The sequence below is a fragment of the Sebastes umbrosus genome, chromosome 24 (genome assembly GCF_015220745.1).
Source record: "Sebastes umbrosus isolate fSebUmb1 chromosome 24, fSebUmb1.pri, whole genome shotgun sequence".
NCBI lineage: Eukaryota > Metazoa > Chordata > Actinopteri > Perciformes > Sebastidae > Sebastes > Sebastes umbrosus.
In genome coordinates this window covers 7796402-7808163 of record NC_051292.1, presented here as the reverse complement: position 1 = coordinate 7808163, position 11762 = coordinate 7796402, and the positions used below count along the sequence as shown (strand labels likewise).

Below are 11762 nucleotides of genomic sequence, written 5' to 3'. Positions count from 1 at the left end.
TTCGTTCCCGATCTCATCAGTCATTTTGCTATCGGTGTCTTACATTATTTTGACCTCAGGCTCCATATCGCCAGTGATCTGATCCATGATTTTGTTTTCGGCCTCTTCCATTATATCGTCACTAGCCTTCATTTCCTTCTCGATCTCATCCATCATTTCCTCCTCAGCCGTCATTTCACTTTCGGTCTCAGGAGAAAACAAACTACAGCAGAAGACGAAGGAGGATTTTGATCAGTTCAACAGGTAACAAACAGCTGCAAAGTTTTACTGACTTTACTGACACAAACTCAGGCAGAAAATGATCCAACTGAAGTTAAATTGTTAAAATATAAAAATAAAATAAAAATAATAAATGAAAAAAATGAATAAAGACAAAATAAAACAATAAATAATTGAATACCATTTAAATCAAAGAAACAAATGAAGAAAAAATGAATTAGATCGCATAAATGAAAAGATATAATGGTGTTAAGATAACTATAATAATGAATGAACTATATAAATAAAGATAAAAATAGATCAAATAGAAGAAGAACTTAAACATAAAAACATTTTGATTCTCTTTTTTCTATGATTTCTAAGTGAATTTATGCGAATGAAAGCTAGTTGCCATCCACTACTGAGGAAACTGGATGTAAATATGACATTTGTGTTGGATTCATGTAGTAATGTGAGGAAGGTTACATCAGATGTGTGTGGAGCGATGAGGAGACTGTTTTCGTCTCTTCAGCGGAGCAGAAGCTTCCGTGGACGTTGAAGTCATTTATTTGCTAAATCTGTTTCCATTGCACTTTGTCACATTTTGCTTTGATTGATTCACTGGCTTTTCCACCTCAGCCAAATGTAATTTGGAAGATTTTTTTCAAATGTTTGGCGTTTTTTCTATGCGCAAATAAATATATATCTACGTGACAAAATAAGTCAACGTTGACATATAGTTTGACACAGGACACACACAACGGACTCCTGGATGAAATCCTGTGTTTGTTTCACCCATCCATCACCCCTCCCAGACTCTGCTAGCGTAATTCTTGCGCTTAAATACTATGTCAGTTCCTTAGAGCATCTAAAAATGAGGATGGTGATGGGTTTATGTTGGAGTTAGTTGAAAGCCTGGTGCGTTGCATACAGACGCTAAAGGGTGCCTCTGTGCATCGATATTTGACGAGTTGGGAGTGAGAACGGGTTGATCAAAACATCTGATTCCCTTCAGATTCATATGAGATACATAAGATGTTTTTTTTCTCTGAACACATTTAGTCCAAAAACAGAAAATCTGAGCAGATATTACAGAGAGAAGAAGGAGAGAATGAGACAAATGGAGATATAGGAAGAGATGATGATTTCTTACCTGTTGGCATCTTTGCTGTCGACAGGTAGAGCATCTATACACAAAATCAACTGTTTTCAACGACTTTACACACACAAACTTCTCACTGCTAAACACCCTTGGCTTCTTTATTTATTTACAGGCTTTTGGCAGACACAGGACACATATTGTCGTTTTCAGAATAAGTCGGGCTACTCAGAAATGCCATCAATTTGTATTTAAGTTGTACTATATGTGTAAAAGGACAGTTGTTGTCTTATAAAGATGTTATGAAGTTGCTGACCCTGATGTATGGAAAACATTAAGATGATTTATCTATAAACGCCTACCTATGCACTGTCGGGAGATATGAGGTTTTCATCAAATTACACTTTGGGTCAAAGTGTTTTTACGTCTGTCCTCCATGTTGTATGAATAATTGTTATTTCATGTATAAATTCAGGACATTTCAGGGATAAACTTGTGTGTATGTTGGTGGAGGTTCAGTGAGTGTGGTTTAACTTCTCACCAGTAAAAGAAAGCAGGAGCAATCCAGCTGCCAGGGCTGAAAGACAGACAAAGAGTTTTGTTAAAATCTTCAGATACAAAGGTTGCAGATAGTTGACATGCTGTGCTTTACTATTTATACTCTACAAACATCATTATCACTCAGACATAGACTTATTATATCCATTTCTACACAGACGACACAGTTTTATATCGCTGCAGAATCTGAAGTTGGTACTGAATGCTGACAAGACAAAATGTGTATTATTCTGAAGAACCCATAATTCCAGTTGACAGCTTTCTGCCATTGAGACACTTCATGTCTGAAAATCTCTGATCTTATAAACACCTGCTGATCTGTGTGGACATCAGTGTGACTTTTAAACAGCATAAGGAGAAACTGGCTCAGAAACTAAAGCTACAAACTGGTCAGCCTCCAGTCACTTTGTAGTGTGAACGTTGAATTACAGAAATCGTTGGATGCAGTCGCCCCAATTCTGGAAAGCACCATCTAAAATTTTTTGATAAAGTACACTTAATAAAAGAAGAAACTCATCAACAGTCAGGGCGATCTTTCTTCATGTCTGCAACGATAACTCAATACAACTTAACATGACACCTGCTCAGGTATATATACTGTGGTCTCTGCCTCAGAGCTATTTGATTTCCTCCCAAGCTCTTTTCATGCTGTTTCAGCATTTGACTGATATGTTGACTGACTGCTGGAAGCTGTTTGTTCACCATTCGGCTCAGAAACTCACCTGCCAGGTGATAAACACACTGATGACACACATAAACACACAAACACATACCTATTTTATATATACACAGTATATATATTTACATACGCAAATACACACAAACAAATTTAGAGATGCACCAATTTATTGGTTGAACATCGGTATCGGACGATATTCTCCTTGTTTAATGCCAACGGCCTATCTGCTATTAAGATGACATTTGGCTATGGCAATGGCTGATGTTTATCTGTGTGGAAGTATTACACTGTCTCGGAGAAAGATCAGCAAAAATAACATTGTTATGTTCAACGACAAATTAAGCAGTTAACAAATGACCTACAAGATTTATTAAAAACATTCAATGTGGTCTAGATGGGAACGAATCTCGTATGTGCGTAATGTGTCACTAAAAGCCTGTTAGTCTAACGAGGGTGATTCAGCACTCAGTACATTACAGAGGGAACATCCTCCCTGCTGTGCAGCAGTCCGTCCCCCATATCGGGATCCTGAACCGGTTGAGCAGAGTTCAGCAGCACGTCAGGGTTGCCGCATTGTAGTCCCGCAGTTCTGTCATGGGTCTGTCCATCACTGACAGCGAAGGCAGCAAACCAGAGCTCTCCATCAACTCCTCGGCGGCATTGTTCTGCTATTAGTCCATTAGTTAATTGATCGCAGATGGCGTCTTTCGGATGGATAAAAAAATTAAAATGAAAAGGGCTAAAATGGGTCGCCAAATATACTTACTCGTTAATATATGGACGCCCCACCCAAGTAAAGTCTTTATGTGAGAATCACTTCTCATGTTTCTAATCGCTTTTACATTTACATTTAATTTAGGTTTCACAAAACAAAACAAAAAATATTTTTGTTGGGCAAATTAAGTACTGAAACATTCTTCTCATTGAGTAGGTAGTTGTATAGCAGCTGAAAAAGCTTTTGAAGCAGTTACTTAAAATTTAAACATTTGTATGATTACCTTTTTGTTCATTCAAAGACAGTGTAATGAAATATTGTATGTCTTAAAACAGCTCACTTATTTTTTTTATAATGAAGAGGTCTTTGTTTCCGTGGCACTAAAGGGGAATAAATAACAGCAAAAACAAATTAAACAAAAACATCTGAATCTTTACCGGCTATTGGCCAAATTGTTATTTTAAATATCAGAATCGGCCCAGAATTTTGTAATATATAATATGTAATAAATTTGTATAATTCATAATAAAGTATTTTGGATTGAGCACAGCAGTGTGTAACTGGTTCAAACAGAAGCAGATCCTATGAATGAATCCTATGTGTGCCATAAGGTGACAAAATTAGTGTTGATAAAATTATTGTATAATTTTGAAAGAAGTGTTTCATTTTGCAAAATATCTGAGGTGTTCTGCTACTTGTGTGTGTGGTTGTGTGAATTGTGTGTAATGTTTCAACAGAATGAGCCCTGTTTTCAAAATTGTGCCTAAGCAATCTTAAACAAAATTTATTTCTAGTTCTGTAGCTCTAAATTTCTAATATTTCTTAATGTGAGGCAGTGAATGTCTCGATGTCTCTGTTTGATAAATGGCGGACAACAGATACCACAATGGGAAGAAGTCCAGAACTTTATCCTTCTGTCCCTCACAAAGTCTGATTTGTTGTGTTATTTACAAAAAATACCAAAAATGGAGTGCTTTATCACTATCAGCAAGTTAACTGTTCTAATAACAACTACCTGGAGGGGATGGAGTGATCAGTTTATTTTTCATCTGACAGGTGAGTTTATGAGTCACATGGTGAAGAAGTTCAAACACCTTCCAGCGGTCAGTCTGTTGACTGAAGCTTCACCTCCTGGAATAAAACAAACATATTTAAATTCTTTATGTAATTACTGAAAGTGCAACATTTAACAGCCTCCAGGGAGTTTGGGTGGAAGTATGTGAAGGCACATTTTGCTGAAGGGGATGCCAAATGTTGGACACAGTGTGGGTTTTGGGAAGCAAATCGCTAGCATATATGTTGGAGTGATGGTACCTTTTTGGGCACAGTTTCACAAAGCACTAAAAAGCATAAACCCTTGGTAATAACTATTCTAAGAAAGCGGGTGAGCTCCCTCTTTGTAGTTGGATTAGGAATCTTCTCAATGGCCTCCACTCTTACCATTACAGGACATACTTACCCTGCCCAACCACCTCCCCGGGTATGTCACCGTGACCTTAGGGAACTCACACTTTGCTAAGTTCACTTTGAGTTTTGCGCAGGCCAGGCGATCAAACGGGCCTGGATACGCTGCAAATGTTCTGGCCACATGTCACTATACCATCCACCACTAAATCATCTAACTACATGGGTCACCTTTGCATGTTATCTGATGATTTATGGACTCATCTACAATCCACTGAGAGTTTGACAGGAAACAACAAAACAGCTGATACATGAAAGAATTCCAAAATTCATAAAAAGAAACGTCATATTCAGTCGGCCATCTTTTCTGGTGCTATTAGTAGAATGAGTGCAGGATTAATGACAGCAGCCAACATCTAAATCTTCCTCCAGATGTTCACTAAATAAACATCAACACGTTTCAGCTTCTTCTCTCATTCTAATAAACTTTATTTATACAGAACTTTTCAAAACAAAGTTCCAAAGTGATTTACATGGTTGAACAAGAAACGAACATTTCATAATCAGACTATTGCAACAATACAAAAAAAAGAATGAATAGCTGGAATAGTTAATTAGGCGCTAACCAGGAGGAAGTTTGATAAACAAAACGGTGGGTTGGTTGTAAGCAAATTTTGTGTCCCCGGGGTGGAAAAGCCAGGGAATTTTAGAAAACTGTGGCAGTTGGTTTAACTAAACAGTTTGTTTCTTGCTGTGGGGCATGGAGGATGTTTACCTTTGGAGTTACCTTTACCGGTAGGAATAAGCAACATTGTCTCCCTCGGGGGCTTGTTGGTTTGTTATTTTACTTTGATATTTGTGTCTTGGGTTCACATAAATGATATGGCCGTCTAGGTGAGTAAACGCATTGCTGGGACTTTACGGGGTCATTGAGTTTGTTTTTACACATGTTGTGGCAGGCAGAAGGGACTCCTCCCATGTAATAAACTATATTGATTCGTTCAGATAAACTTATTTTGTAGGAATCGTACTAGTTATTATTTTTAAACGGTCTCACTATATGAAGTGGCTAATATGGGGACTAATATCATCACACGTAAATACAAGTCCAGTCACACCCAATTTATGCAATTCCAAGACTGTTTATTTACCCCAGTATGCAAAAATAATCAAATACACCATTTTGGAATAGGCGAAAATGTGAGGCATTTCTGTAAATCTGAAAAAGTGGGCATGTCTGTAAAGGGGAGACTTGTGGGTACCCATAAAACCCATTTTCATTCATGATATCTAGAGGTGAGAGGTCAATGGACCCCTTTGAAACTGGCCCTGCCAGTTTTTCCGTGCCAAAATTTTGCGTAACTTCAGAGCGTTATTTAGCATTCTTCCCAAGATGCTAGTATGATATGGTTGGTACCAGGGGTGTGACAATTCACTCAGCTCACGATACGATACGATACACAATATTGGGTTCACGATCTTGATACAATACGATATCATAATAATAATTTTAACAAAACTTGAATGATGAAAATATATGACTGAAAAAATAGCCTTTTATTCAAAAGACACAAAATGCAAAACAATGCTGTTGTTTTCCCTATAGTTCCATTTTTTATGGTATCGGTCCTTCCTCCTGTCCTCTGTCCTCCTGTCCTCCATCATTCAGTAACAGTCCTTCCTCCTGTCCTCTGCTGATGTCACTCACTGCTGCAGTTAACGTTAGGGCTGGTGGGGGTGGGGGAGCTTTGTCTCAGTCAGCAGATCAGTTTACCAGTAAGATACATGACAAACTAACCTAAACAGTTAGACTACACAGCCTACTGCCAGCTTTAGTTTCAGTATTGTGTAGCCGAGGGTTACACTGCCCCTATACTTTATGAAGATAATAAATTAATAACACAGAGGCTCCGTAGTCTGCACCCTTGTCATTAACAGCGCATCACCGCTTCACGTCTTCCGTACCTCCCTTCACAACAAACTCCCCGGACACAAACACTGAAACACGGCTTACTAGAGGGAACTGAAGTCATTCACAACTCAACTAAATAACTTACACGTGTTTACAGTTAGCTGTTAGCCGCTGAGGTAACGCGCTCTACTTGTGTAAATATTGCGGCGGAGGATGAGAGACTGCGGACAGAGCAGATTGAAACGTTTCTTTCCTACAAGTTTAACCGTTTCATCTTGTTTATGCTTGTTGAACAGGTGTAATGACGTATCTTGACTTTACACTTGCAAAGTTTTATTGCACATACAGCAACTGGCATAGTTGTCAACTCGTTTTCCACCGCGGCCTCTCGGATCAGCTGTTCACTGACTGCGCTGTGTGTGATAGCAAGGCCAATAGAAAGGAGGCTCTTTTGGTATGGGGTATGATACATGCGCAGTGTAACTGAAGCTGCGGCTGTGTGTTGAGATTGGTTCAATTTCGGCGAGGGCAGACCAGATTTTACTGCGCATGTGTTGTACACCAAAGATATGACGCATACTCAGCCTCCTTCCATAGGCCTTGCAGAGCAGCAGGAAGAGGCTGCAGCTTAAGCCCGTGGATGTATTAAGGAAACAAGCCCTGGAGACCATATGTACGTAATACCTATTATGCCCTGATATCGCGACTCAGTTTTTCGTCTCGACGATGCAAATCGACACATTTTTATATCGCGATATTTCGTGGCATGATATTTCGTCAAACCCCTAGTTGGTACCGATGGTTTCTTAGTTTTACTAGTTTCATATGATACCGGTATCTTCACTCTTTAAAACTGAGCCTGCTTCAACCTCTGAAAGGCAGAATAGTGGGAGGGTCAGCCGGCCTGGCCACTGTCTGATTTTTTAGAAAGATAAATTTGAGATGAAAAATGTATGAAAGTATTTGCAACAGTTAGGGGGGCCAGAGGGGGGTCCAGGCTTATTGTTACAGGGGCATTGCACCCCCCCCCCCAACCTCCCACCCCGAGAACCCCACCTGATTTAAAAACCAGAACTTGTCCAGAGTCTGAAGTCTGTTTCATGTGATTTATTAGCTGAGGAAGTATAACAAAGATTTCCTTTAGGATGATTTAAACACTTCTTACAGTCTGTTTCTGTACATGAACATTTCACAGCTGCAGGAACTTTATTCACCCAGCAATGAAACTGAGAGAAACATCAGAGCAGGTATTCATGAACACAACAGAGAGAGACATGATTAGAAACAAACTCAGCTTGTAGAAAACTACAGAAACCCGTCACCAAAACTACACTACATATCCGTATATATATCATATATTTTAGGTGGACAACTGATCATTACAGCCATGTTTGATGGTTAAACATGTGATTACAAATGATGGATATTAATTTGATACTGCTTCTTCTTCTTTGTTCTCAGCCTCCATTTCGCTCTCGATCTCAGCCTCTATTTTGCTCTCAGCCTCCATTTCGCTCTTAGCCTCAGCCTCCATTTCGCTCTCGTCGTCATCCAAAATTTCGCTCAGAGCATTCTCTTCGCTCTCGATCTCAGGCTTCTTGTAGTTATAGACCTCCTCCTCGATTTTTTCTTCACTCTTAATTTCGTTCCCGATCTCATCAATCATTTTGCCTTCAATCTCTTCGATTGTTTTGAAGTCAGGCTCTGTAGTGCTCTTGAGCTGATCCACGAATGCGGTTTCGGCCTCATCCAATATTTTTTCATAAGCCTTCATTTCCTTCTCGCTCTCAGCTTCCATTTCCATTATGACGTCATCCGACTCTTTGATGTCAGCCTTTACTTTGTTCTCATTGGCCTGCAGTTCATCCGAGTCGATCTTAGGAAAAGTCAAGCTACAGCAGAAGACAAAGGAGGAGTTTCATCAGTTCAACAAGTAACAAACTGCTGCAAAGTTTTACTGACTTTACACAAACTTAAGCTGAAAATGATCCAACTGAATTTAAATCATTAAAATATAAATAAATACAAATATTTTTAAAAATGACATTAATTTTAACAAACTTAAAGTTTCATTAAATGAAAAACATAAACAAACAGACAAATAGAAAATGAATAAAGATAGAATCAAATAATAAATAATTTAATACCATATAAATGCAAAAATAAGGACAAATTGACTCAGCAGGGTGATCCAGAACACTCCGTAAACCTGAAACCTGTCTGCTGTCAGACCCTCTATAGATGGGCCTGTCAAATAATGTGTGAGCGACAGCAGCGACCAATCATGTGTTTGGATATTTGGTGGTGGGCGGGGCCACATTAAATACCTATAGATAGTGCCTTTAAAGAGCAATAACACAGAATCAATATTTACATTGATTACAGACTTTGTCCCTTCCTCCTCACACTCTTCATCATGTTATCACTCAAACCTCCTCCTTCTCCTCATACTCTTCGTCATCTCAAACATCCTCCTCCTTACGTTTCATTCAAAAACTGCTTCAGCCCCTGGAACAACCCGTCGATGGACTGTAACCACAATTTTAAACAAATAATTAATACGTGAATGTTCAGAGAGTATTGACAGAAATCATTATGATGATGATTTTGATGAAAAATCAAACAACGTTGATTACCATTCCCGCATCCTCTTGTGCTCCAGTACTACAGCAGAAGACAAAGGCAGAATTTCAGTTAAAAAATTACAAACAGCTGCACAAGTTTACTGACTACACACAAACTCTGGCTGAAAATGATCCAACTGAAGTCAAACCAATGAAATATAAATAAATAAAATAGCAAAAAAAAGCAATTACAAAAACTGAATAAAATCAGATAAATGAAATGATATTAATTAAAAAAAAACATACAATAAAATATCAGATAAGAAAAAAATAACATTTTGGAGTGGATCCAAACTACGGGACGGATACAGAATGTTTTCTTCACTTTCGTTAACAGAAGAAGAGATGATGGTTTCTTACCTTTCGGCATCAGTGCTGTCGGCAGGTCGAGCATCTAAAACACAGAATCAACTGTTTTCAACCACTTTACAAAAACAAACTTCTCACTGCTAAACACGCTCAGCTTCTTTATTTATAAGCTGTTGGCAGTCACAACATATTATTTTCAGAATAAGTTAGGCTATTCAGAAATGCCATCAATTTGTATTTAAGTTGTGCTACATGTGTAAAAGGACAGTTTTTGTCTTATAAAGATGTAATGAGGTTGCTGACCCCGATGTGTGGAAAACATTAAGTTGATTTATTCATAAACAGCTAAAAGACTTTGGGTCAAAGTGTTTTTTCTTCTGTCCTCCATGTTGTTTTTTAAAACCTGATGAGACTCTTCAAAGCTACTATATTTAATGAATGAATAATTATTATTTCATGTATAAATTCAGGACATTTCAGGGATAAACTTGTGTGTTTGTTGGTGAAGGTTCAGTCAGTGTGGTTTGACTTCTCACCAGTAACAGAAAGCAGGAGCAATCCAGCTGCCAGGGCTGAAAGACAGACAAAGAGTTCTGTTAAAAATCTTCAAATACAAAAGTTGCAGATAGTTGATAAGCTGTGCTTAACTATTTACACTCTACAAAAACATCATTATTACTCAGACATAGACTTACTATATCCGTTTCTATACAGATGCCACAGTTTTATATTGCTGCAGAAGACAGTGCCTTTTAATAGCATCAGCAGCAACTGGCTCAGAAACTAAAGATACAAACTGGTCAGCCTCCAGTCACTTTGTAGTGTGAACGCTGAATTACAGAAATTGTTGGATGAAGTTGCCCCAATTCTGGAAAGCACCATCTCAAAGCAGTTCTGATAAAGTACACTTAATAAAAGAAGAGACTCACCAACAGTCAGGGCGATCTTTGAAGTCATCATGTCTGCAGCGAGAACTCAATACAACTTAACATGACACCTGCTCAGGTATATATACTGTGGTCTCTGCCTCAGAGCTGTTTGATTTCCTCCCAGGCTCTTTTCATGCTGTTTCAGCATTGGACTGATATGTTGACTGACTGCTGGAAGCTGTTTGTTCACCATTCGGCTCAGAAACTCACCTTGCAATACTACAGTAATCATTGAGTACTGTATTGATATGCATTCAGTAGCGGTTCTAGACCATTTCAAATTGGGGGAGCCAGGCTGTGGCCATATGCTATTTTAATGGTACCAAATAGACTAACCACATCTAGGCTATTGCACACCTCTGGAGGTAAAGTGGTCGTCCACTAATCGAAAAGTTGGTGGTTCGATCCCTGGCCCTCGCAGTCTGCATATCAAAGTGTCCTTGGGCAAGATACTGAACCAAAAATTGCTGTGCGTGTGAATGTTTATTGCTCCTGAGGAACAGGTGGCACCCTGAATGGCGGCCTCTGTCACCAGTGTATGACTGTGTGTGAATGGGTAAATGCTGACTTGTGTTGTAAAGTGCTTTGGCTGGTCGCTAAGACTAGAAAAGTGCTATATAAATGATAAGATAAGATAAGATAAAAAGAAAAAGTAAATTAAGCGTCCCACCACTTAGCTGGCCCAGAGGTCACATGCCGTTTCTGGAGTAAGTCTCAAGAATTATTACCTCCGCCAAAGGCCTAGGAAGGAGGTTATGTTTTCACTGGCATTGGTTTGTTGGTTTGTTGGTTTGTTAGTTGGTTTGTCCGTTTGGATGATAACTCCAAAAGTCCACAATGGATTTGAATGACATTTTTTGGAGGGTTGGGGTGTGGCTCAAAAAACAATTCTTTAGATTTTGGTGGCAATCCGGATCATGATCCGGCTTTGTTTTTTTTTTTTGATAACTCTGTTCAGCCTGTGCATTAACACCACAGGCCACCACAGGGGGGCAGCGACGTACATGAAACCTGCCTTGGCGGAGGTCTGTGCTCTCCGAGTGCACTTTTAGTATAATCATTTTCCTAAACTATAAACACAAATCCAAAAACACACACAGAAGGCAAAACTCCACAAATCATTTGCAAAATGAAATTCTTCCATCAAATCAATGTTATGTCTTTTCAAAATATTAGTAGTAGTATTAGTATTTTGTGTTCAGATGACATACACACACCATCATATGAATAGATATTTCTAAGAACCAGTTGAACACTGATGTGCACACCAGTAGGAAAGTAAAAATACTAGTATGAATTCATTATCAGGAGACTTATGCCTTTTGCATGTACTAT

The 11762-nt window shown here is 38.7% G+C and overlaps 1 protein-coding gene across 1 annotated transcript; it reads right to left on the bottom strand.

Annotated features, from left to right (window-relative positions):
- Nucleotides 1-7991: 7991 nt before the first annotated feature.
- Nucleotides 7992-10627, bottom strand: LOC119484017. The gene is made up of 6 exons (XM_037762576.1): nt 10428-10627; nt 10035-10070; nt 9550-9583; nt 9202-9229; nt 9048-9094; nt 7992-8457 (listed from the first exon to the last, which is right to left on the bottom strand). The coding sequence occupies exons 1-6, from the start codon at nt 10456-10458 to the stop codon at nt 7992-7994; spliced, it is 642 nt and encodes a 213-aa protein (XP_037618504.1). The 5' UTR covers nt 10459-10627.
- Between the last annotated feature and the right edge of the window lie 1135 nt (nt 10628-11762).

What these genes read in the sequence shown, in the direction of transcription:
- LOC119484017 (XM_037762576.1), bottom strand. Translation starts at nt 10,458, where the DNA reads ATGATGACTTCAAAGATCGCCCTGACTGTTG. An exon ending in AAAGATCGCCCTGACTGTTG is followed by an intron (nt 10,071 to 10,427) that starts GTGAGTCTCTTC and finishes TCTGTCTTTCAG; the next exon opens with CCCTGGCAGCTGGATTGCTC. An exon ending in GCTCCTGCTTTCTGTTACTG is followed by an intron (nt 9,584 to 10,034) that starts GTGAGAAGTCAA and finishes TCTGTGTTTTAG; the next exon opens with ATGCTCGACCTGCCGACAGC.